The sequence below is a fragment of the Talaromyces atroroseus genome, assembly GCF_001907595.1.
Source record: "Talaromyces atroroseus strain IBT 11181 chromosome Unknown scaffold_9, whole genome shotgun sequence".
Classification (NCBI taxonomy): Eukaryota; Fungi; Ascomycota; class Eurotiomycetes; order Eurotiales; family Trichocomaceae; genus Talaromyces; species Talaromyces atroroseus.
The window spans coordinates 301053-326176 of record NW_017971441.1 but is presented as its reverse complement, the minus strand read 5'-3'; the positions used below and the strand labels follow the sequence as shown (position 1 = coordinate 326176).

Sequence of the window (25124 nt, the reverse complement as noted above, 5' to 3'; positions counted from 1 at the left end):
GCACCATTTCACGTGAATTGCCGTCTCAATAAGCCTAGCATGTGCCGAGAGAAGTTACTGTCGCGATGAAGCAATGAAGAACGTCCAGCATCCTCGCATATGATTGGCTTGAGCAATTGGCCGCCCTTCAGCCAATCAGCGGCGATCCCAGCTGGCCGGCTGCGTAAGGTGCCAAGAAACTCCTGAGGGAAGCTCCAGCTCGAAGGCCAGGCCAGATCCAACTTCTGAATGCTATTCAGTAACAACTCAACAACCCACCCTCTGTACAAGAAACAATCTTCTTTTTTATTTTATTTTTTTTTTTCATTCCAAGCTATTTGCGCATATCGGTTCCTCGCCTCGCAGATCGAGTCCTCCGTCCTACCGCGCACGTCCCATTAGGCTACGACGTTCCGTCTTTCACGACTTCATCGCGACACTCGTCAGCTAATCTGCTTGTCTATACACTATATATACTGTATAGAGAGACGCATTTTACGCGACAACACTACGTTTATATCAAGTTTCTTTGGACAACTTCATCAATTGCGCCGTCAAGATGGATCTCACCAACATCTTGTATGTTGCTTCCTTGCCAGGTCTTGTTCCAGCAATGTGGTTTTGGAACAAAGATTCCAGGATTCGACCGTCATTATCTAGCTTACAGCATTAAGTGACTGACTTTATTTATTTTTCACTCAGCCGTCTCGTGAACATCGCCGTGGGTGTGATTATGGTTTTGGGCGGTATCAGTCAATTCTTTCCCTTCTCAGTTGGCTCGTTAGTTGTCGGAATATATGTTATCATCTTTGGTTTCAGTATGTGGGAAACAATTCTGTTTCATTTCGCGCTTTTTTTTGTGGACGCTAACTTGTTTTTTTCCTTTTTCACAGTTGTGGGCGGACTTGAATTTCTTCCGCAAATCCCCGATTATGTCTACCGTTACGCCTCGTTTCTCTTCTCTTTCCTTGGTCGCGGTGTTTGTAAGTTGGTCCGACAACAGTATCCGTGTCTCTCGATACTGTTCTGTTTTTTGCGTGTCAGGTAATACTAACAGCTAAACCCATAGTCTACATCTTCGTTGGATCAATCCTGATACACGACCATGTCCTCCGTATCATTGCCGGATCTATCGTCGGTATCATCGGTGTTGGATATATCGCGCTAGAATTTGTGCCGTCCATCGAACCTCCAACGAACATGCGCGAGGCTGACCCAAGCTGGGGTGCCGAAGAGATCTAAGGAGCTCTCTAATACGTCTCATATCCTTTCGGAAGGCCGAATATACTTCAGGTTAAGAATATTCACTATATTCACTCTGTGGTTTGCTATGTTTCTTCTGAGTCACTGGGATATCAGACGTAGACTGAAGTTTTGACGATGACCACGATAATACAAAATGGGGCGCCGTCACATATAAAAATATATTCTGTTTATGCGGTACAGGTGAGGAAGCGGCGGTGTCGATGTTGGATATGGCATGGTGCTAGATGAGGATGATACCTGATATGTTTTTTACTTCATAACGAGGCGGCTGATTCTTGATGGATTTGGCTTTTGTTCTGGTTTCTTTCCTTTTTTATAAAATTTATCCGAGGCAATATCTACCCCAATATAACCGCATTTTGGACTCATGGATTTTCTATTGGGTTCTGCTAGTCCGGCTTTTTATTTCAAATGCATGAAGAAAATCCTTTGTGAATCCATGTATAGATACTATCTAGTAAAATGAAGAAGAAAGAAAGAAATCCTAGTACATAAGTGACGATTATGATTGACGAACAGAGTATTGCATAACCATTAAGCCATACGTAAAGCACGCTTTTTCTTTTCGTAAACAGTGGTTATTGCAACGACTTATCAAAAATGGTGAGCGCCAGATGCCTTGTCTATTTCAGTATTGGAACTAAAAGACAGACATGATCTTTGCTTGCATGAGAAATTGCATGTAAGTACAGACAACAATTCAATCGGAACAACATCCTAACTGCCTGGCAGTTCGGCGGGATTTGATCTTCCTTGTTTTGGTGCCTCAAGTTCTTCTATACGATTCGACCGGATTTGCGTGGAGTCAAGCTCCGGTTTCTCGTATGACTCGTTTGCTCTTCCTTCTCTCAGTTTGCGTGCACGCTGAGAACGAGCATGCCGATACCATAACGCAGCTAACACAATGACTATTATTACGCCAGCCGCCACACCAACTCCAATGCCTGCCTTTGCACCGGAAGAAAGGGCACTAGTCGAGGTATCGCCCGAATTTGTTACCGAAGGGCTTGCTATTTGTGAAGTCGTGGTACTGGCTGCATGTGTGGAGGTGGTAGAGGCGGTAGAGGCGGTAGAGGCAGTAGAGGTAGCGGTAGGACTGGCGGTGGAGCTGGCTGTTTGACCCAACACCTGAGGGGATGCTAAAGAAAATGTGCCCTCAGCGCAGCAGTCTTCCTGGGCCAAGGCGTCTGAAGACCGGTGGCAACAATAACTCGTCAATGCGGCATTGCAAGCCCATATATAATCACCGCCGCCGGAGGAATCTATAAGGAATAGCTCTTGTCAGTTCTGTATCCGTAGTTTGCCGAAACGAAAGAAAAGAGGAACAGAATGAAGAAATATTGCGTACAAGTAGTGCAGTCTATTGAGCAGCCGTTATATGTCTCATTCTGACAGGATGGTGTATAGTAGAGGCCGGTGTAATTATAGGTATCGCCATCTGAGAAGGTTGTCGTCGACCCATTCGAATGATTGTTTTTGTCGCGACAAAGCCCATTATCCATGCAAGTGTCACCATCAGGGCAACACATTTCTGATTCAGAGCACGGAACGTCGTTTGTTGCGACCGTTCCATTGCGGTAGTAACATATTGCTGACGATGATGATGATGATGATGATGATGATGATGATGATGATGATGATGATGATGATGATGATGATGATGATGACATGTCGCTCTGAGAATCGACAATCTACATTGACAAGCAGACCATAATTTCATGAAAATATGTGGGCAAGTGAAGATGATAGAGAATTTTGCGGAAGTCGATTGTTTAATGCGGATAGTTCATCTTTTAACCAGCAGCCTTGGGGGCGGTCCCCTCCATGCTCCGAAGCGCTAAACGGTCAGACAGAGCTCTACAAGCTGAGCCAATCTGGCTAGCCAATAGTCATATCTGCAAGGTACAGTGGTGGATTCTGTCTGCCAAACAAACTGGTTGGTCCTCATGCGTTCATGTTACCAGCTCACCTCCGTATCCTCTTCTATTTTGGGTCATGTACAGGTATTTGAGGCGCAGGCACTGGCGCTCATTGATATTTTATTCAGGGACAAAAGTAGAACTTTAGTGTGTTTTAGGCGATGCACAGAAGAAGCCGTCGGATAAGGCTATCACAAGTCAGCCATGCACGAGAGAACTCGGTCAGTTGCCTCATTGGGCACATACCCTAGGAGGCTAGCGCATCGAAATGCACGGTGTGCATTAGTGCGGCGCTGCAGCGGTTACGCGCAGCCAACCAGCAGCTTGTTTCTGTTCCACTTGCCGCACTTGAGTCTCACCTGTCCAATCAGGCTTTATAGCACTCCTCCCTCCGCTATTTATGGCAAGCCCTAAGTAGGCCCCTGTTGTGGATGAACCCTAACTACGAATTTGATTGAACATTGCTCGGGATACTGCATCAGAACCGCGGGCAGATGTTGGGCCATTGGCTGAGAAAAGAAACATACATCTATCTACCCGTGGAACTAGGGATCTGGCATGATTCATCTGTAGAAGGATTTTCTCCAATCATGGGAAGCAAACGACCCTAATGTCAAAGCGCCGAAAAGAGTGTATCACCATTGCAGGGCATGCATACAGCCTCATTACATGTGTAATTAGGGAGTGAAAGAGACTACAACCCGATGATGCGAGGGCGACTTCTGTGAGTAATGTTTTCATCCTTTGATTACCCCATATCGCCCTTCTCTTATCACTTTTTTCCACTCCAAACATCGGCAGCTGACTTGACCCATTTTCATACTATGCCCGATGACAAGATGCCTCAAAATCATGGCTTCGACGGCCTCCAAGTAGTATATGGTGATGCAGGTCTTGAGCCAGTCCCTGGTCATCATTCATATTTTCGGCATAGCTGGCGCCCACAACTTGTCAAGAATGAACAAGCGGCAAAACCTAGGAAAATATGTGGTTTGCGAGTGACAACATTTTGGCTTGTGTGCGTTATTGCAATCTTGATTATCGGCGGCGCAGTGGCAGGTGGTGTAGGAGCTTCGTTGGCGATCAAGAAGTCATCAGAGTATGTTATTAAGGTTCTTAGATTTGGATACTTGAAGAGATTGGATAGATGAGGAGTTGAAAAAACCGGATGTTTTGTTCTAACTGAATGTTTCTTATACAAATAGCCTCGATACGACGCCAACCAAGACGTCAAGCATTCCAACGTCGTCCAGCACCTCAAGCAGTTCAACAACACAACCCAGCACTTCAGGCAGTTCAACCAGTTCAACACAGACCAGTACCACAAGTAGTGCGACACCATCCAACATTTGCCCCAGCGCCAACGGCACGACATACACGGAGAGCCTTGGATCGTTTAAGTACCAGATTGTCTGCAACTCTGACTTTGGTGGGAGTGGAAAGGAGACATTATCCTCGACCGTGCTATCATCATTCAGCGACTGTTTGAGTATGTGCAATACAATGAATTACTTCCAAGACCGCGCCGACGTCGGCTGCACGTACAACGTTGAAGGCACGGGTGAGCAAACACCAGGGACTTGCTGGTGTTTGGGAGGGAATAAGACGATTGTATCAAATACAGGGAACGTCATTGCTGTCCCACAATGATTTGGATACTGTGCAACATCTGCATGTTTCTCTTTTTTTTTTGTTGTCTTTTTGCCCTCTCTCGCGTTCTTTCTTGAGTCTTTTAAGCGAAATATGTATTAGTATTGAGTAGTTTTATAAAGCTAAGCACTTTCTCCTTGTGGTGAGCTGATACCGATGTAATATATGCTGAAAAGTCTTTCGTCTAAATACTATGCGTGAATTTTGTGATGACGTATATTAGATTATTCGCCATATTAGCTTGAGCATCATGCTGAATGGGTATATACTTAGGTAGACTCATACTATTACCTCTTACCACCAGCCAAGGTCAAGGTAGTGAGTACATCACGGCTCAAGCGATATTCAAAAATGGCGGAGAGAATAACATATCACATCCAATCAACACTGCCGTAGTCGTGGTCCAGACTTTACAGAGGTGTTTGGACTATAAAGGGTTTCGGAATATTGCCGAAATTTTAGGGCACTGTTGTTACAGAATGCTGCGGACGGGGGCTGTCGTGGAAACGTGAGATGATTGGTATCAACCTTGGAAGCGGATCTTGAATCACACAAGATCGATTTTGGAATTAATGATTTATTTATCAAAATCTTTTGTACTCCACAAATGGTTGCGTGATTCTGATGTTGTATGAACTTTCTCCACGGCGACCTATCCTATATAATGTACTCAACAAACATTTTGTAACGTAGTTGCAATGCTAAGGTATATGCCCATTTCTTTTTCTTGGTTTTCACCAAGGTCTTTCCGTCAGCGAATCCAATGGAAAAAGACCCATGGAGATCTCATAAAGATGCATACAAGCGCTACGCATACTAGCTTTGCAACCCACTAGCGGGCTAGGCCAGCAAAAGGACGTTAGAACTTACTACTATTTCAAGCTATTATTAGATACAATTATTCTGATAGCCTGACTGGTAGGGACCAATAGAATTGCACCTGTTTACGAGGATTTATTTCTAGGATGACAGCGCCGCATTGCACCATGTCCTGGACATGCAAAATATCGACCGGGTTCACAAATTTTCTCTTTTCGGAATCAAGAAGATTGTGTATCCTCACAACCTAGGCATCCCGCCTCAAATTTTGCGAGTAATTAGCCCATTATGAACCCGTAGAAACAAGTTTGCGCATTAAGGCCATACTATGGCAGCCTATACTTATTCTATTCTAGCACTTATTTATCCGAATATCGCCAAAATGAGGTCCTGGGTAGTAAAAATTGCCTGATACGGTAATCATGAGTGTTCCTTGATTCTCCTTGATTTGCTCTATGATTTGTCTGCCTCCTTGATATCTACTCGAGTCGAATTCATTTCGTTTTGTGCTCATATATGGAACGAGTGATCTAGCTCAAATTAATATCCCGGAATATGCCGGTACCGGCGCTGGACCGGCTTGCCAAAGGAAACGATAAAGCGACCTTATTGCCTGTCATCAAGCTTTTTGTCTATTTCCTAGTATACAATTCGCCGGATAATATATGATCTATGTAATTTTGGTTGACAAAGGTAACATTGAAACATACTTTTCCTAAGCTATGTTACTATGAACACCGTCCATTTTATGCGACATTAGGTATACACAGACGGGTGGGTCATCTGGAATATCGACTTTATAAAATACTGCGTGATTTGACATTGTAATAGCTGTCCTAGACCCCATTTTTGGATGATCAAACTGTGCAGGGCAGTAGATATCAACATGTCATTGTGCCTGCGATCTCCTCTGGTTGCTCGGTTGAGTGGAAGCTCGTGGGAAAAGCGGCCAACTGCATTTCCGACAATGCTCGCAATACGCCCGAACCACACAACGAGTAGTTCGATGAGAAAGTTTACTCAAAAAAGCTTGCAAGATCCAAAGCTTTCTTTCGCGGGTCGCACCATTCTTGTCACAGGTGCCAATAGCGGATTGGGATTTGAAGCGGCCTCCAAGTTCACAGTGTTAGGGGCTTCCCGGGTTATTCTGGGTGTTCGAAGCTTGGAGAAGGGCGCTGAAACCCAGAATTTCATTGAGAAGCGCACGGGAAAGCTGGGCATTGTGGAACCGTGGCACTTGGATATGAATGACTACGGAAGTGTCAGAAACTTCGCAACTCACGCCTCGACAGAACTTGACCAACTGGACATCGTGGTCCTGAATGCTGGCGTCTTCAGCGTCAATTATCGACCGTCTCTATATGGCTGGGAGGAGACCCTCCAAGTCAATCTCCTTTCCACAGCATATCTGGCTCTTCTAATTTTACCAAAGCTTCGGGCATCCCCGCATACATCGCTCCTTGAATTCGTCAGCTCCCGAAGACACGAGGTGTTGAATATCTCGGACGAGCAGAAAATTGCACCAAATCTGCTCGAGAAGTTCAACAGCCCGAGTAACTTTAAGTCTAGCCAGCAGTACCAGGTTTCAAAACGCTTTTTAATATGTTTCATGCAGGCTCTAGCGTCCTTGGTGAATCCGACCTACGATGGAGTCACGATCATGGCAGTTTGTCCTGGATATTGCCAATCTAACCTGAGTAGAGGACACACGGGGATTTCTGCAGCTATCCTGCGCGGACTCCTCAATACATTCGTGTTGAGGACCGCGGAGCAGGGATCTAGGACCTTCGTCAGCGGGGCGGCTTTGGGACCAGAGGCACACGGAAAATTCTGGTACGATGATGGAATTCACGAAACGTGAGTATTCAATTGTTGGGATCGCTTTTTGGGGGGATTCTGTTACAATGAAAAGTACGGCTAACTATCCCAAAAGCTCTGCAAACCCGGCTTCCGGTCCGGATGAAGACCAATTTAAATGGCGCGTTTGGAAGGAGATCGTTGAAGCGCTTGAGAAAGACCTCCCGGAAATTACTAACAGTGTCAAGCTTCTCGAGGAAACGAAGGCGTGATTTGACTTTCATGTGTCGTCGCTCCCTTGAACGATGTCTTTTCACAACCCCCTACCCGGTGTTGCTGCCACAGATGGAAATGCTGTCGGCTCTGCATCGCTCACAGTACCTGAGAAGAGTGTTAGTGCTTACAATTTCTGGTAGGAAGGCGGCGGGGATTCGAATCGATATTTGGGCAGTAAGCAATAATTCAAGGATGTGACGGAGGAGCCTAGATATTGCCCTCTTCTCTCTAGGGTAGCGAGATGTCATTCTACTATTTTCCCCCCGATTTTGTATGTATACAGGGGTTTTTTAGCATCATTAAAAAGTTGTATAGATGTATTCAAGGGCTCAATAGCCATGGTTGTAAAGAACCACGCAGGTTAGGGGCTATGATGATCACATAACTTCTGCTTATAGTTAATCTCTAATCGTACTACATGTGTAATATGACCTTAAATATAACCTGTTTGCTTTCTTAGTTGATTTAGCTTGCTGCCTTGGAATTTCTCAATTAACTACGCGAACGCTATTCTGAAAAGAACTTATCAGCGGGCGCTTGATCTCGCGTCGCCGCAGCAGCAGACTCAGCCTCGTTTCTACTGTATTCTTTGCTCCAACACCACCCAAGTTCTCGGCGAGGCCCAGTCTCTTTGGACCACAAGGCTGACTTGAGCAATTTTAGCTTTCCTCAGATGTACAGATATCTATATAGCTGAGGGAGTGTGTGCTATGATCGATGAGTCACGATATAAATTGAAGAAACCCGTCAAGCTTGATACCACTTAGGATATTTGTCACAACGACAAGCTTGAATTCCACACTTCGACAAAGTCATGTCTAGACCCAAAATAATTATTGCGGAAGACGGGATTTCCGGCGACCATGAACTGCCAGAGGAAACGCAGGCTCCAGAAGGTCCTAATTTCGAGGTTTCGACGATTGTGGAATCCCCCGCCTTCAAGTTTTTCAGCAGCCTTTTCCCGGCTGTTAAACTAAATGATCCAGGGTTTCAAATCATCAAGCCGGATGATGGTCCAGCTGATGTTTTGCTTTTGAAAGACATCTTTGCTTCTTCGAGGGACCTGGAAGCCTATATCAAAGAAGCGAGGGCCGAAGTGATACTCTACCATATGTCAAACCAATCGAATGATCAAGCCACATTGGATTTAGCACGCAAAGGACTCTTTATCAAAGATGGCGTGCATGATCCCGAAAGCCTTGTCGTGGTTGTTACAGCCGAAGGTCTTCGAGCACAGGGGATTGCACTATCTCGCAGTCTGTCTTGGGAGAAGACCTGTGAGGAATTTGTAGGCAAGCTCGGCTCCGTTGGATCATTGGTGCATCTTATAACTTGCGCTCATCTTGTTGTGCTCTACGATTGCGATGGAGCCATTTATCACCGTGGGTCCCGCGGTGATCAGCCGGTATTGTTTTTCGATTCCAGAAGCATAGAAGGCGAGTTCGCTCAACGAAACCCGGGATCCGAAGGCATGTCTACAGATGCCTTCCTGCTCGGGCTCGCCGCAAAATTGGCAGAGAGGATCGCCGGTGGCTATCAAGATATCTCTGCCGCTATTGAAGACGGAATCAAGTCTGGTCTTTCCATGAACCGGCAATTATTAACTTCACAATCGCAATGGAGGGACACGTACGACAATTTGAGATGCGATTCGATTGTGAGGTTCGCAATTCCCTCGGATGATCTTAGCAGAGGCTCCAATCTCAACTGGTCCATTCTAGACTATACCACTGGCAACCTCGTCGAAGTGGCTCGACAGATTGTCAAAAAGGGCGTGAAATCAACGAGTGCTGACGTCCCATTTGCTCTCTTCAACGACCTAATGCTCGTGGATCGTCAAGAAGTTGAAATGTTCCGTGCCGTCTCTAGATTACTTCACAACTATCTCACAGTGCCGAGTCTTACGAAGCCTCTTAACGTGGCAATTTTCGGGCCTAAGGGCTCTGGAAAGTCGTTTGCGGCCATGCAAATGTCAAACTCACTAAGCAAACTGGCTCGGATAAAAGGGTTTGAGATTGAACAATTTCATTTTGACTTTTCTCGTTTCATGAAATACGAAGATGCAGTAGCTGCCCTTCATCTCATGAGGCAGCATAGTCTCGGAGACAAAGTCCTGCCTGTTATGTTTTTTCGCGGATTTGATACCAAGTTATCACCACCATTGGCATTCAGAGAGTGGATTCCTCATCTGCTGAGTTCCATTCTCCAAGGGCAAATCTGGTGTCAAGGTCTAAATTTACTGATTAGGCGCTCTGTCTTTTTCTTTGAATCAACAAGATTCAGAACCTTGGAAGAATTTAGAAGTAATTTAACAGATACAGACAGCAATAGTTACCTAGAAACAGAAGAGTTCCTATCCCATTTCCATGGATTTATCAACTTGCTCGGTCCGGATTGTGTGGACGATCATGACGAGTTATATCCGGTCCGCAGGGCAGTTATTCTTCGAAGTTTACTAGAAGAAAAAGCACCAAAACTTATTGAAGAAAAGAAGGAAGTAAAAGTTGATAAGAGGGTCCTTGATGGGCTTCTAATCACTCCTCGCTTTCGACAGGGGATTCGATCACTCAAGGCTATTATCGAAATGAGCAGTTTAGGCAACGCTGATCATTTCCAACTATTTCACCTTCCACCAGAAAGTCAACTAAACCTGCACGTTGACTATCATGCATTTGAAAGATGTATGAACGGCCAGATCCTGCCTGATGACATCCGTGAAGTGCTTGCCGAAAGGCTGAACGATGTCTACTTGCAACAGCGCTTGAAGTCTGCTTCGAGCAAGGCTGAATTTGAAGAGATCCGCGACATGGAATGGAATTACTTGGACGAAGAACGCAGAGAGTCCACAAGAATACACGCAGATACTATACCCGGCAAACTACAGCTTGTGTCCTGTTTTCTTTCCAAGACTCGACCGCATTACCGAGCTACTGTAGTCCAGGAGTTTGAAAAAGACGAAGTCGAGCTGTTGGCCGAGGCTGAGCATGATCGATGGAATACAGAGCGGCTGCAAAAGCAATGGCGACTTGGCCCGAGGAAGCCGGAAGAGCGTCAAAGCCCTTTTCTGGTGCCGTGGAGTGAACTCTCGGAATACGGTCGTAATCTCGATCGTGCGATGGTTGCGTGCTATCCCAGGATTCTGCCACCGGGATATGCAATCTATCGGCTTGGAGGAACTGCAGAGAAGAAAAGTACCTAGGTACCAGATAACCATCATGAACTTGTTTGTACTCCTTCCGTAGGATAAACGATATAAATGACGTGTCCTCATCATTCATCATAATAAACATAACGTTGTATTATATTACGTAAGTTTGTCTTTAGGTAGCTCCCTGTCAATTCATTTAGCCTTACGTGCCCGAATATACTGTCTCTCAGACCAACTCAGCCATAACGCCCACGATGCCAAAACCACCACGGTCAGCGGAACGGTAATAGCAAAATAAATCCAAATGTCGCGAGAGACTACCACACCAGTGGCAGTCCAATTGAATACCGTCATGCTAAAGATAGTCTTTTGATTTTCCTCCCCTCCAAGTTGGCTTCACATTAGCATTCAGACCGAGCAGGAGGTGATTTTATGCCTAAACATGTATTAGATGATTACTCACCGCGACGAAATTCCCTGGGAGGAATATCATTGTGAGAAGCGCAATCGTTTTCATAAACGTGCCATCTTCACGAGCGGATTCTGCTGCCCTTGCGGAGCTTTCTGCGATCTGATAGGTATTCCGCATTAGCCGCCCTCCATTACATTGTAGCAGATTGAAAGGGAAAAACTCACCAATATGTTTATTTGGCTATCAATCTAATAATAAGATTATTTTGTGTTAGCTAGATACCTAGGAGAAATTCCGAAACAGCAATAATCGGAGTCCGAGTCACCTACCATCTCACATTGAGCCTTTATGCTCCAAGGAGTCATATCCAGATCATGCTGAATTGCCTGCAGCATACTTTGCTGAGTCATGACATTCTGCTTTGCTATCTCAGAGTGCACTTCGAGACAGTTCTTGTTGTTGGTGCGGGTCGTTATTATCTCAAACGACCGGAGCAGAGTATCGGCTAACTCTTTGGCAAATAGCCATCGTCGATGCAACATTAGATGTGATTTTTCTCTCTGGAAAATCTTCTCTCGGATTAGAACCAGATGTTCGCGAGATGGGGTTTTCATATTTATCTCATTATCCGCGACGATGGTGCTTCTCAGTTCAAATAGGCTTCTCCTTAGATGTTCCACCTGCCATCTCAGGATCCATGTGGGCAGTGCCATGAAGTCAGGGGATCGATGTGGCTCGTGGTAGTCAGGTGGAAATACATCACGAGTGAAGATGGATTCGAGATCAAAATCAGCACTAGCAAAAAAAAGACAAACCCAGTCGAACGACCTTGAAATGCTGTTGCCACTGCTAGGGCTGGCAGTTATGCTGCCAGCCGACGTGGATAGCTGGGTGAGAGCAAAACTGAAAAAGGGCATGTCATCCCGTGGAGTTTGCGCCATTAGATCTAACCTGTGTCAGTAGCATATTTGATATGTATGTATATACAAAGCAGGGAGATGAGGTGTTGTTTGCCTTACGAATCTTCTCTCTCATTTCAATCACCACTGATCCCGCGGCACCTTCTTGAATGAAGTAACGGAATTCTTCGTTGATCCAGCCGTATTCTTGAGCAGTTTCAATAAGGCTTGTTATTTGATAAAGTCTGTCAATAATGTGAGACTGGACAAATATAAGTTTCAATCGATTTTTTTCCATATTCAAACGCTTGTCCGTCTGTATGGTACTTAGTGATTGTTTCCTTCTTCCTCAAACAGAAATAGTTGGAAAGGAGGGACTACCAACCACAAAAGGTTTCCTGATAATGATTTCGGCATCTTCAACATTCAAGCTGGTTTTCCAGCGTATCGGCTTTCCTATCCGCCATCCCGATCTCTATAAATGTAACGCAAGATATGCTGGTTAGTTACTTACCCTGGTTTAAAAATGAAAACGCAAATCAAGTGAAAGCAGAGAATTAAATGGACATACCTCAATTATAGTAGCACTTGTCTCCAAGCTTCGAAATGACACTACCGGCTGTGTGAGAGAGTAACTGGCATCACGTTTATGCATTGGAAGCATATCTCTCGCTGATTTCTCTGTGTCGTATGACTCTATCAAAGCTGGTTGTTTCTGAACAAGGAGATTCATTTCTTGAAGGGCAGTAACATCTAGCTGACATAAATCTACCTGGGTATCTGATCGATACACCCACTATTTAGGTAGAAATGTTTGAGATGTGATGATGATAGCTTGGCTTAGTAGTAGCGGATGGTTATTAGAGAGTGCCGGATCAGGTGTCTTTTCTCATGAACAATATTCATCTCCATGAGGTTTTGATAATTTTCGGACGAGATGCTGTTAATCTGGTCGAAAACAAACGGCATTAGCCTCAAGGGCCAAGGCTGACCCATGACATTCTGTCGTTCCAGAACAGAGGGACGGGACGCCGTGGAGCTCACCGGCTTGGCAGGGCCCCACTAGACTAAATCGACGCGTGCAAGAAGAGCGAAAAGATTGCTCGAGCCTCATGGTGGAAATGACAAACAGCGTATCGCTGCAAAGTGCAAACTCTTTTTTCTGCAGTTTGGACCTTCTCTTTCTGTTCAAAATTTCTTCTCTTCAGGCGAGTTCCGCCCAGAACGAAGCCAAAATGAGCGATCCTGTGAGTTCGTCCGTAGTCTACAAGAGTACGGAGTTGTCGCTGCGGGTGCGCAGCACGAGTTAGCCAGCTGGTTACGAAGCAGAAAGTTTAGAGTTATCGGCCAAAATGCAGGATGTAGTAACTGCTCCGTGCGCTGACAGCCCATTAGTATCAGAAGAAATCCCACCTACAACCTGACCTCAGCCGCGCGACGTGCACTACTACAAACAGCTCCATATTTTGAAAATAATTATATGGACAAAGTACAGAGTACCAGTCAAATCCAACTTATAGTGTAGCTGAAGACGTTAGTCGACGGATCTGGCCTGCATGTATGAGCGTGTGCTAATCTGGGAGAAATTCCTGAATTGACTTAGTTCGCATAGCGATTGTATTCCACTGTTCAAGCGTTTCGGGCACACTACAACGAGAATGGAAAGGCCCTTATGCCTGCTACTGCGCAGGACCCGATCCCTCGCTGATAGATATATTATTTCTTCTGATGGTCGAAAACGAGTTCTCCTTGTGCCTGTTACTACCCGTTCGACGCCGCGGTCATTCGAATATGACTCACGTTCAAGGCCTCGTTCAATAAGATTGATTCCGTCATTCTAGGCATGGTGCGATGCTGTCATCAAATACCTATATATATTGTCCATGATTAGGCTTCATGGTTAGCAAAAGGACAGTGGATACTGAAGAAAGGACTTGACATCATGAACATCTTTCGCTCCCCAGCACAGCAGCGCAAGCGTGACCGTGAAAAGCCCTTAGCCATCTCGATAAACAGTAACGGCGGCCACAGATGGTCAGATTCCAAATTATCCGACGTTCACTCGCCGCAAACCTAAATAACGACTGCTAACGTATGAATGCATAATATGTCGAGGAGGCTGATGAAGAGCACGACAGGCAGGAGACTGTCAACCTAAACTTCGAAAACTTTGGAAGTATTTTAACTTGGACACATACCATGGCGACACAAGGTTGAAACCAAGGCGACTCGTTGTTCAAGCCAACCTCGCCGGGTGTACTCTAGAAAGACAGATGTGACTACACTCAACCAACGACATTAGTCGTAACTGGCGGCGTGGTATTGCTACCGTCATAGAAGATACGTCGACGAGTCGTGTCTGAATCCGCTAAGAGGCTCATTAACGATGACACGGAAAGTTAAAAATATCTGTGATGACTACCGAAAGGAGCAGTCAAAGGCAAGCCCCTAAGAAGCGTCTATCGATGTCGAATACAATGTCGACGATTTTCACACTGTGCTTCGCGTGGATCTGGCCATGATGTCACGGGGTTTAATAGCTGCGTCATAAAGCACTGCTAATATTCCCAAGACATACGATGGTTATGGAAACCTAGACTGGCATCGGCTAAAGCATGCGCTGAATCTCTGGATCAACGCCCCCGATAATAGCGGTATGCAGGGAGATAAGGCATATTTGAATCTGCCACTCAAGCCGGAGGTGCGGGTCGAGAAAGAACCAAGAATTACAAGAGAGACCAAAGATTCCGCATCCTCTGGCGGGAGCACGCGGGAGCAGCAACGCCTTAAGACTTCTCTCCAGCTACGCATTCGCCAGGCTCAGACATTTGTTCGACAAGCAGAGACATGGGTATCTCCACTATGTCGCAAGAGAATGATTGAAAACGAGAATATACAATGGCGCGAGATGCAATTCCAATCCACTGAGATTAGAAATTCAGGCGTATCTACAACAGGCTCGCCTTATATTTTGTTTACCATGGATGCATGATGCTGAACACTGGGTGCTGAAGCTTGTGGCAGGTTATTGCAGTCTCATTTCGCATTTCCTTTGGTGGAAATTCTGGGGACTCGGATAATTTCGGAAATTAGGGAGAATCCGTTGAGATTACCAAATGTGGTACTCCATACTAGCGAAATTTTGCTGTGGTATCTAGCCGGCGCGGCCATTCTGTTTGCCCTTGCTTGGGTCACATCTTCAGCCCGCTGGCGGTGCGGCAGCTATGCAATGTCGATGGCGGCGAAAGTCCATATCATTTGGTGGGTCGGATTCGAAGGGACGAGGAAATTGCACGAGATTGAAATTGCTAAGTATGGAAACTTTAACAACCATCTTCGCTATGTACCTTCATCGACGCTCTTCTCGAACAAACTACGGTATATCGAGACCTGGAGAGGCTGTGAGCCCTAGGCCCAAGAGTGGGATGAAATCCATGTCCAGGTCCTATCTGGCTAGTCGCTTGTTCACTGTTATCGATGTGGGCGACTGCGCGGTGTCGCTGATCTCCGTGCAGCGAAGCCCTGCTGTGGGCTCTTGTATGTGCGACAAGCCCACCTTCATTGCCATTGCCAATCGCCGAGTGCAGGAAATGATCTTGGAAAGTTAGTGAAGTTGTGGAGCCTACACAACGACAATGGAGGCTAGACCATGGCAATAGTATGATTGATTAGATTTCTGCGCCCTCGCCTGTCCTCAAAATATGGTGGATGTAACTTGTCAGGGGCAGAGTGGTGTATGTAGTACAGCGCGTGACGCCTGAAGAGGAAGGCGTGGGCGTATACACGTTACTAGCCGTATAGTACACTAAGCCAATAAGCACTAACGTAATTCCGCTGACCGGTGTGGGGTCGCGGCTTGAGCGAATCGGCAGCGACCGTAGGGAACACGGGTATTGTCACGTAATAAAAACGCCGCTTGTGCCAAAGGTGGAAGTTCGAGGACCCGGGAGACGGGCAGGCAGCAAGTTAGGCTCGGCCAATCAGCGCGCAGCTATTGACAACAAGCGTGCTCTGACTGCCAGCTGAGCGAAAAACCACCGTTTGGCGCGACCGCCACTAAGATACCCGCTGCCTGCGCTTACGTCTCTGTCTTGAGCTATCGAGCCAATCCAAGGCCCTTCGCGCAGTGCATCAAGGATTTTCGCTATATCCAGAGCCTTTCTTTCGTCATCCTCGACAGGTTTTAGCCATTCCCTCCGTTTTAGTTGATACGACGTGGAAACGGCGTAGTGTTGGCGAGACTTCCTACTTCCCCCGGCAAGGAAAGCGACACGCGGTTTCTCATCTTTCCCCTACGCTATTGCCCCTTGATTTGTGCGCCATTTTTTCTGTCTTCTTCTGAGGCGGCCTGACCAAGTACTGCCGAGACCATTTGTTGTTTTCTTGGGCTTGGCTGTCTAGGTTGAATCGTGGCCTTTGCACCAGTGACCAGCGAGCAAGGCCAGTGAGAATAGTGCTGGATCCTTCCATGTCTCTCTTGACCTTCTCTTTTCCTCTCCGTATCACTAGTGCTGGATCTGTAATCCAGACACAGGTACGGTAAATTTGCGGATTTCACGAGGCTGCCGTACAACCTTGAACGGCACATCGGCACGACACTCTGGTCCACGCCACCCACCGAAATCTCCGGATTTTCCCCTCAAACTCTGTCCTTGGCGTTGTCACAGCTTTCTGTTGGCCATTTTCATCTTCTCATCTTATCTTTTCACTCGCTTTGACAGTTTCATCGGCATTTTCGGAGGCTTCTGCACCAGCGTTGTCTCGAGCACCACGCTTTGAGTCCTTTACGGTGGAAGGGTTGAAGGGTTGCGTTTTTATGAACTTCCTCATCATCTTCCATTCGACCAAAAGTATTCAGTCTCGTTGGCGAAAGCTTTTCAGCCAGATGGCTGCACAACTGTGGTTGTGAAATTACTGCCCTACGAATCTGCCGAAGTTGATTATTAAGCGTTGCGACTCAGTCGAACTCACTGTTAGCATTACTCGAACCCTTCGACTGGTCTTGGGATATCAACGCCGTTGAATTAATATTGTCCTCCTGTTTCGCCACGCTTACATTCCTACATCAATAGATGGAAATTTCGACTGCCCTCAGCCTTGAGAGACCCGCCCTTCCAGCACCGTCAGTTGAAGATTTGGACGCAGCACAGCAACTGTTCTCATCAGCCCGTGGCATGCGCCCGATACTAGCTTTTTCTCAGCAAGATAGAATAGCTGTGCAAAGTGATGTAGATTGGAAGACTGCCAACAAGCACAACATGTCAGACGCAATGGATATGACTCCAGATCAAACATCAGAGGCTGGGGACACTGCTCACCATGCATCTACGGGACCAAACCGATCAGCGAAACCGCCTGGGGGCAGGGATACCGCTTTTCTTGGTCATTCTTGCAGGTAAGAAAAGTGCTCGCGAAGTTCGTAGCCGAAGAGTCTCAAGCTAATACCTTTCTAGCAATTGCGGTACTAAAAGCACACCTCTGTGGCGGAGATCGCCAACTGGTGCAACAATATGTAACGCCTGCGGGCTTTACCTCAAGGCTAGAAATGTTCACAGACCAACAAAGCGCAGCCGAAATCGTCCACAACCAACGTCGGCATCCGGCCCGAACCTAGAAACTTCAAGTACTTCTCCAGCATCGACATCAGGATTGGCAGAAGGTGGTTGTGGTTCAACTGGATCGTGTCCTGGCGGTGGAAACTGCAATGGAACTGGCGGTGCTGAGGGATGCGATGGATGTCCAGCTTACAACAATCGGGTTTTTAAAGCCGCGTCACGATTACCTCCGAACCAGCCCTTGCAGCCGCAGCCACATGCTATTGCTGATTCAGAAAAATCATCATCCAACGCGGGAGAATCTGAATCAAATATTCCTGGTCAGGAAAGTGGAGAGCTCCTGGTTGCGTGCCAGAACTGTGGCACTACAGTGACACCACTATGGAGACGAGACGAGAATGGCCACCCGATCTGCAATGCTTGTGGTAAGTAAGATGTAATGGGGCTTGTTTCTGTCTTGTAGACGAATATTTCACACTAATATATGATCCAGGCCTATATTATAAGCTCCACGGGTGTTATCGACCGACAACGATGAAGAAATCAACTATCAAGCGACGAAAGCGAGTGGTTCCCGTCTTGCGTGATCAATCACCAGGTGCCACAACGCAGTCTTCAGGCGAATCTTCCATGTCTCCAGAAGCCCACCCAGCCCGGCTCGCGCATTCATTCGACAGACCGGTTTTGGCACCACCTCCGGTCGACTTTACAGGATATAATATGCATGCGACCACTCTCCCTCATCACCCTGCTCCTCGGTTTCCAGAATTACAATCAACCTTCCGGCGTCAATCGCATTCTCCAGGTGCAGCATCTAGCAGGGACGGTGACACACTGCCGCCTATAGAGTCATCCAATCAACTCCCCCCTATCATGTCTCAAACCTACCCTACACCTCCAGCACGGCTTAGCCCTATATCCTCGATTTTGAATCCTGCAGCCAGTGCAGGAGATAGCGGCAAAATACCCACGGGTGGTTATCGCCAATCGCAGTCACCTCCCGTCTCTTCCACGGGCCAGCCGGAAGCTTATAAGTTTGATCGCCGGTTGCAACTCCAACGTGAGGCCGAGCTCATGCGCGAGGCATTGAAAGCAAAAGAACGTGAATTGGCTGAGCTGGAACATCAAAGATAATGTATCATACGTACGACAGTTACGATTTTCATTCCTATTCCTTTATATGAATTGATTAGATTATACCCTCGGGTGGTGTCCCGGTTCCTCTTTCTATCTCCCCTTTGCTGTCATGTATGCCAGCTCAGTTTACTGGTTCAGAAGTTATGAAACAAAAGCATAGGAGGCTTATTGCTGAAAATCTCGAATTCTTTTTCCCTGAATTATGCTGCGATACTACCTAGCGCGAACATAGGCATCTGATGAGAATCATCCCGATTTGTCGATATATTTAGAGTTAGTATGTCATTATGAGGTAGCATAATAAATTTTTGGAAATGGCAGAACAGTATTTAACTATTAGGACGACGACTGTGCAAATCCGAGGCACTATCTTTCTCAAGATCTTTCCTAGTCTTTCATTTTTTGAATCCAGCAGACAACAGACACAAGATGGCCACTACTACACCTCCTCCATCAAGGGAATACAACATCAACTTCACAGGCGACGTCATGCTCGGCCGACTCATCGACCAACTATTCCCAACACACGTCTCTAACGCCGAAGACGAATCCCACATCCAAGCATTCCGGTCCCGACACGCAGACACATTAGGCTTAACAAAGTACACCCCTCAAAGCCCCTGGGGCACAACGCTACCACTCTTCACCAACGAGGGCGAAGGCGACCTGAACATGATCAACCTCGAAACCTCAATCACAACATTCTCAACCCCCTGGCCGGACAAGGCATTCAATTATCGAATGCACCCGGCCAATGCAGCGCCCATCCTAGCCGCGGCAAATATTGATTTTGCCTGTCTCGCTAATAATCACACCCTCGACTTCGGCACCGAGGGACTTGTCGAGACGGTCTGGACGCTGAAACATTTAGAAAGGCATCGTGTCGCTATTGCAGGCGCTGGCGAAACTACTCTGGAAGCCATATCTCCAGCCGTGCTCGAACTACCACGTAGCAAGAGTCAAAGGGGCATCAAACATGGCGGCCGGCCTGGTCCATTGTCTCGTCAGGATTTAGATGAGAGAAATGACTTTGACGATGGTGGGCAAGGGGGAAAGGGGAAACATCTGGTTCATGTCTTTGCAGCAACGGATCATCCGCAGGTGTGGCGCGATATCCCGACTTTTCATCTGATTGATTACTCGGATCGATGTCGCGAGCATCTGAGACGGTTGATACGGAAATATTCGCTGTCGCCGGATAATCCGGAAACAAATGGCGCGCTTCCATCGCTGAAGATATTCTCTGTGCACTGGGGGCCGAACTATCGGTGGCATCCGAGGGACGAGATTCGGTCACTCGCTCATTTCCTGCTCTTTGAATGCGGCATTGACATTGTCCACGGCCACTCGTCGCATCATGTACAGGGGATTGAGTGTCCCGCGCCGGGAAAAGTTATCATATATGGCTGTGGAGACTTTGTGGATGATTATGCGCTCAACAAAGAGTTCAGGAATGACCTCGGCGCGTTGTACAGAGTTGTTGTGCGCGAAGAACTTGGTGAGAATAGCAGCAGTAAGAGAAAGGTGAAGCCGGTAAGGTTGGAGATTTTTCCAACAAGGATAGACCATTTTCAGGCCCATTTACTTAAAGCCGGAGACAACGATCATGAATGGGTTGTGAGACAGATTGGGTCATTGACGGACGAGTTGATGCAGTCTAGCAGTAGCTACGGACATGAATACAACGGTGCTGAGGGTACGAGTATTATACGGCCTGAATTAGGGGGGAGAGGACAGCTAATCATTGATTTGGTTTGATTAAGTTTATCAACAAATTAAAATAGTTGTTACGATGAGAAGACCACTGCTTGAAGGATAGATTGCTACTTTTTGCAATATCGATAAAAGATGGTCCCAAGCAATATCCCACCTATTGATTCAGCCTAGAGCTTATGTACATGATTCACCTCCTAGGCTTGCGTTCCTAGACAGACCAACAAATGCTAAATGTGGTCGTCAAGCGCAAAAACTAACGACTGCAAAAGAATAGATAGATGATAGAAACGCCAAACACCTCGCCATGCATCATGCTTGTTGTCATATCATTTGCGCCACTCGCCTAAAAATGCTCACAAAACTCCCAATTATGCTCATGTCGTCGTTTCTCGTTACAAGTCTGCGATGCAACGCAACGCAATGCAATGCAATGTTATGTTGCGTCAATGCCCATGCTGAGGCAATAGCAGGTAAATGTCTTTGAAGTTTAAAAATAGAGAGGAAAGTGAAAACACTCAAGTTATTCTTCCTGCTTGACAACGATTTCGCTCGAAACGGTTGAAGCACTGTCGGTCTCGCTGCGCATGCTTCTTCCGAGTTTACGTGGTCGTAGCTTGCGGCCTGCCTCTTCCTCGGGCTGGTCTGATTTCTCTGTGGGCACGGGGCTGATATGCTCTGCCACGGTCTGGGAATTGACTCGCAATCGTAATGATACTAGATCCGGCTTGTCTTGGTTGCCAAAATTGATGCCGACAGTGACCTTGGGCAATATACGACGCTTCTGCTCCCGTCCACGCTGTCTGCGTACAGAAGTCCCAGAGCTCTCGCCATCACTGTCTGCAGAGCGTTTGCTGGCCGTACTGTGTCGCGATGAGGAGCGAGACGACATCAGACGAGGCTTGAAAGCTGTTGGAATACCTGATTCGGGTATCTGAGATTTAGATTGATTCTGGACTGTCGATGTGCTTGATGCGGTTGTTGATGATGTTTGGGACGATGCGGCTGAAGTTGCGGACGAGACAAATGAGGATGCCGATGATGATTCTTCGTCCAGTAAGTTGGCAAACGCACGGTCAATGTCTCCCCGGCACCGACGGAGCATTTCCACAATAGCGTCATGGTCATACTGGCCTCCCAGCCCTTCCTGTATGCATGAAATTTTCCAGGGCGTGACGCGGTCGACGACTACCGGATTGGTGGTCACTTCTTTGGGATTCACGTTCGGAAGTCCTTCATGTGGACCGTCTACATTGCGAACTGACGAGTAATGAACGTTATTCTGTAACTTGTCAGTATTAACTAGCATAAACATAATATTCATGAGTACAAGGTTGCGCACGATGTAAGCAAGGTGCAGGAAGCTACGATATTCGCCTTCAGGGGCATCCACAGCTCGAAAGTCCTGCACCTGGGACTCGCTATAGACTCGAATGTCTCGCTTGTAGTATTGACAGCACGCCTGTAGCTCTTCCGCACCACCCCAGATATAGTTGGTTGCCGTACGCGTCACCATGCCTTGGAACGCGTCTTCGATTTCGCTCGGAGTTGGCGAGGGACTCATGATTGGGGCTGTCACTACTTTGCGCTGCACAGCACGTTTAGAGCGTCTTTCGCCTCCAATGACAACGGCAAATCCCGAAAAGTAATCACGGTTGGCTCCCATATGGGCTGACAACTTATCGCGTATTTCGGTCGCGTGATCCCAGTCACCGTACAATTGATCGGATAGAGCATAGTAGAGGCAATTGCCTAGTGATTGTTAGAATGTCAGCTACTCCTGATAAAACGGCATGCTCAAATAAGATTGCACGCACCGTCGCCTTTTGTTTGAAAGGCATACAACCCGCGCACTTCCAATGTCTCTAAATTGGCATTGAGACCGTCTAAACCGAGGGCCTTGGTCTGGGAACGTGTCGTTCGACCGGAGGATGCAGGCCTTGGACCGGAGGATGCCTTTTTGGTGGCGGGCCTGCCTTTGGATGTTGGTGTTGGAGTCCTTGTTGTTGCTGTAGCGGTTTGGTCGGCCATGATGGGCACGATCCTGCTTCGGTTAGCCGGCGCGTCAGCCATGGTTGCAGGAGCTGTCGGCCCAGTGAAGTGCCCTCATTTGGCACAATCGAGAAACAGCGAGAAGGGACAGCACGGCAGATAATAGATAAGAGTCACAGATAACGTAAAATAGGAGAGGCAGAGAAGGGGAGGAGAAAGTGAGGGAGTGAGAGCACGCATCGACCAGGGGCGGCGGCGGCGGCGGTGGATTTCAGGCGGTGGAGAAACGCAAGGAGCACCGTTTCTTTGCCATCTGTCTCTTTTCTTTGCTTTTTTTTTTTTCTTTTTCTCTCTCTCTCTCTTCTGTCTTCAGCCGAACCTGGCCTGTCCCGGCCTGTCCTATGCTCTGCTTGTGCCTGGTGTCGAGAGCAAGCAAGCAGGGGAAAAAGAGAGGCAGGCTCGAAGTAAAACACAAATAACGCAGACTTACGTTGTTGGAGTGGTTGATGTCACCGGGCGGTGTGGGTTTTTCAGGCAGAGTTTTCAGGCAGATCAGATCTCGCAGCCAATAAAAGTCCGTCCGTCCACGGCAGCTTTGAACTGACCGTCGATTTGGATTTGGATTTGGATTCTGCGACTTTGCGATGCCAAAGCTCAAGTAACTGCTGAGAGGAAAGGAGTTGGTGATTTGGGAGGAAGAGGCAAGGCGAGAGGCCTTTTATACCGTCAGACGAGACAATGGGACATGCATCTGCCTATTGCCAGCGTATGCCTGAAGTCAATGGAGGGCTTCCTATTGATGTCTAGCCACCAATCCAACAATCAGGGTCCATTCAATTGTTGATGATCCTGACCTTCGCGCTAGTATTCTCACCAATGCGAAAGGTCGTCGTGACTGAAGAACAAACGGAGTCATCCGTCGTCTTGGTGCTCGCAATTTGGAAAACTCACTGGCTTGTTTGCAACCAGTCATGGGAACTCGTGTATTTGTTGCTTTTGCGCAGGCCAAAGCATTTCAAAGTCAAGCTTGCTCCGGGCCCTGGCATGATATCATATCATATACGAAAATGGTCTCGCCCTTACTAGATACGCTCGCCTTTCTGGAGCATGCCAATTGGCACTGTGGACATGTTCCAGAAACTCGTCGTAGCATAGACGATACTTGGCTCTTGAATGGCTCATCTATCTTTGAGGGGAGATGTTATTGAAGCTTAAATCCAGTGTATCACAACTCACCATAACCACAGGGAAAGATCATATCTTGAATAGCACGGTTTTTATCAACTTATGTGTGATTTAGCAATTCATTGGACTTGTTCTACAATATGTAAACTGCAGGTGAAATCTTCACTGGTTCGGTATAACTATTTGATTACGCTCCTCTATTCTGGTTCCAGAAACTCAGCAGCCAGTCGCTTCATTGACCAAAAATCCTTTCCAGGTAGTTCAACCAGTTCTCCCCAAGAACTTTGCGCATTTTCTCTTCAGACCAGCCTGCTCTAGCCATGGCTTCGGCTAGCTTTTCGCGCTCTGCCAGTGGACCTAGAGGCTTGACGACCTGCTGACTTCCCCATGGAGTCAAACTGCGAGCATATCCCTTGTCCTTGTTACACCAAGCCATAAACTCACTCGGTCGGCCATGGCCCTCACTTGAATCAGATCCAATACCAACTAAATCTTCTCCAATCAACCCAATAACATAATCCAGCGCAGCAACGTAGTCATCGATAGTACTATCATTGCCTTTGGCCATGTGTGGTCCAAACTGTGAAAGACCAACAAAACCACCCTTTGATCCAATAAGCTTGATGAGATGGTCGGACTTATTCCGAGGGTGATCCTTGAGCCCCCCGGGTAACACGTGTGAGAAACACGGCGGCTTGCTGGCATAATTAATGGCGTCCTCGCTGGTTTTGGGGCCTACATGGCTCAGGTCAAGCACAATTCCGAGTTTGCTCATCTCGTCAACAACTTCGCGTCCAAATCCAGTCAGGCCGGAGTCGTTTAACTCGGTATAACCGGCCCCTGAGTAGTTCTGTGTGTTGTACGTGAGCTGCATCTTGCGCACGCCGAGGTCACGAAACACGCGTAGATAGTCCAGTTTGTCTTCAATCCCAGCCGTATTCTGCCAAGAGAGCAAAACAGCCGTCTTGCCATCGCGTTTGGCCTGCCGTATGTCTGCCACTGTGTGAGCCTGAACGATCAGGTCGGAGTGCTGCTCAAACCATTTTTTCCACTGCACAACATTGGCAATGGACTCTCTGAAACCCTCCCATAACCCGCACGTGCACGAAACTCCGGTAATGCCACCTTTATTCCAGGCCTCGAAGATATCTCTCGACCAGTTGGCTATATTCAGGCCGTCAAAATGAATGGCCGATTTATAGATCTGCTGAGCCTCGAACGCGGACACCATTTCGACGGATTCTTCCACAGCAAGGGCTCTCGAAGTAAGGTTTCTCGTCTACGGACACAATATGATACTATTATAATAGAGACTGTCATTCGTTTATTAAATCTCCCAAGTCAAATCGGAGCCTCCGACAGAGACCTGCCAAAAGC

General features: G+C 47.1%; 10 protein-coding genes across 10 annotated transcripts, besides 2 other annotated features; 6 read left to right on the top strand and 4 right to left on the bottom strand.

Moving 5' to 3' along the window:
• Window positions 1-538: 538 nt before the first annotated feature.
• Window positions 539-1221, top strand: UA08_06501 (hypothetical protein; the record flags this gene model as incomplete). The annotated part of the gene is made up of 4 exons (XM_020268785.1): window positions 539-558; window positions 682-797; window positions 873-962; window positions 1049-1221. 4 exons carry the CDS (start codon window positions 539-541, stop codon window positions 1219-1221), a joined length of 399 nt encoding a protein of 132 aa, XP_020118119.1.
• Window positions 1222-1962: 741 nt separating this feature from the next.
• UA08_06500 (hypothetical protein) lies at window positions 1963-2915 on the bottom strand (the record flags this gene model as incomplete). The annotated part of the gene is made up of 2 exons (XM_020268784.1): window positions 1963-2507; window positions 2594-2915. 2 exons carry the CDS (start codon window positions 2913-2915, stop codon window positions 1963-1965), a joined length of 867 nt encoding a protein of 288 aa, XP_020118112.1.
• Window positions 2835-2912: a repeat region (Identified by RepeatMasker using a combination of RepBase library and repeat library created with RepeatScout).
• A 1088-nt stretch (window positions 2916-4003) lies between the features above and the next one.
• Window positions 4004-4814, top strand: UA08_06499 (hypothetical protein; the record flags this gene model as incomplete). The annotated part of the gene is made up of 2 exons (XM_020268783.1): window positions 4004-4263; window positions 4370-4814. The coding sequence occupies 2 exons, from the start codon at window positions 4004-4006 to the stop codon at window positions 4812-4814; spliced, it is 705 nt and encodes a 234-aa protein (XP_020118113.1).
• A 1705-nt stretch (window positions 4815-6519) lies between these two features.
• UA08_06498 (hypothetical protein) lies at window positions 6520-7702 on the top strand (the record flags this gene model as incomplete). Its single annotated transcript, XM_020268782.1, has 2 exons — window positions 6520-7490; window positions 7567-7702. The coding sequence occupies 2 exons, from the start codon at window positions 6520-6522 to the stop codon at window positions 7700-7702; spliced, it is 1107 nt and encodes a 368-aa protein (XP_020118114.1).
• Window positions 7703-8520: 818 nt separating this feature from the next.
• Window positions 8521-10905, top strand: UA08_06497 (hypothetical protein; the record flags this gene model as incomplete). Its single annotated transcript, XM_020268781.1, has 1 exon — window positions 8521-10905. One exon carries the CDS (start codon window positions 8521-8523, stop codon window positions 10903-10905), a length of 2385 nt encoding a protein of 794 aa, XP_020118115.1.
• A 604-nt stretch (window positions 10906-11509) lies between these two features.
• On the bottom strand, window positions 11510-12898 carry UA08_06496 (hypothetical protein; the record flags this gene model as incomplete). The annotated part of the gene is made up of 5 exons (XM_020268780.1): window positions 11510-11514; window positions 11604-12212; window positions 12286-12427; window positions 12551-12640; window positions 12737-12898. The coding sequence occupies 5 exons, from the start codon at window positions 12896-12898 to the stop codon at window positions 11510-11512; spliced, it is 1008 nt and encodes a 335-aa protein (XP_020118373.1).
• Window positions 12899-17423: 4525 nt separating this feature from the next.
• UA08_06495 (hypothetical protein) lies at window positions 17424-18854 on the top strand (the record flags this gene model as incomplete). Its single annotated transcript, XM_020268779.1, has 3 exons — window positions 17424-17560; window positions 17619-18145; window positions 18214-18854. The coding sequence occupies 3 exons, from the start codon at window positions 17424-17426 to the stop codon at window positions 18852-18854; spliced, it is 1305 nt and encodes a 434-aa protein (XP_020118372.1).
• A 432-nt stretch (window positions 18855-19286) lies between these two features.
• On the top strand, window positions 19287-20615 carry UA08_06494 (hypothetical protein; the record flags this gene model as incomplete). Its single annotated transcript, XM_020268778.1, has 1 exon — window positions 19287-20615. The coding sequence occupies one exon, from the start codon at window positions 19287-19289 to the stop codon at window positions 20613-20615; it is 1329 nt and encodes a 442-aa protein (XP_020118191.1).
• Window positions 20616-20974: 359 nt separating this feature from the next.
• Window positions 20975-21011: a repeat region (Identified by RepeatMasker using a combination of RepBase library and repeat library created with RepeatScout).
• Window positions 21012-21093: 82 nt separating this feature from the next.
• UA08_06493 (hypothetical protein) lies at window positions 21094-22643 on the bottom strand (the record flags this gene model as incomplete). The annotated part of the gene is made up of 3 exons (XM_020268777.1): window positions 21094-21852; window positions 21913-22322; window positions 22388-22643. 3 exons carry the CDS (start codon window positions 22641-22643, stop codon window positions 21094-21096), a joined length of 1425 nt encoding a protein of 474 aa, XP_020118190.1.
• Window positions 22644-23979: 1336 nt separating this feature from the next.
• Window positions 23980-24978, bottom strand: UA08_06492 (hypothetical protein; the record flags this gene model as incomplete). The annotated part of the gene is made up of 1 exon (XM_020268775.1): window positions 23980-24978. The coding sequence occupies one exon, from the start codon at window positions 24976-24978 to the stop codon at window positions 23980-23982; it is 999 nt and encodes a 332-aa protein (XP_020118370.1).
• Between the last annotated feature and the right edge of the window lie 146 nt (window positions 24979-25124).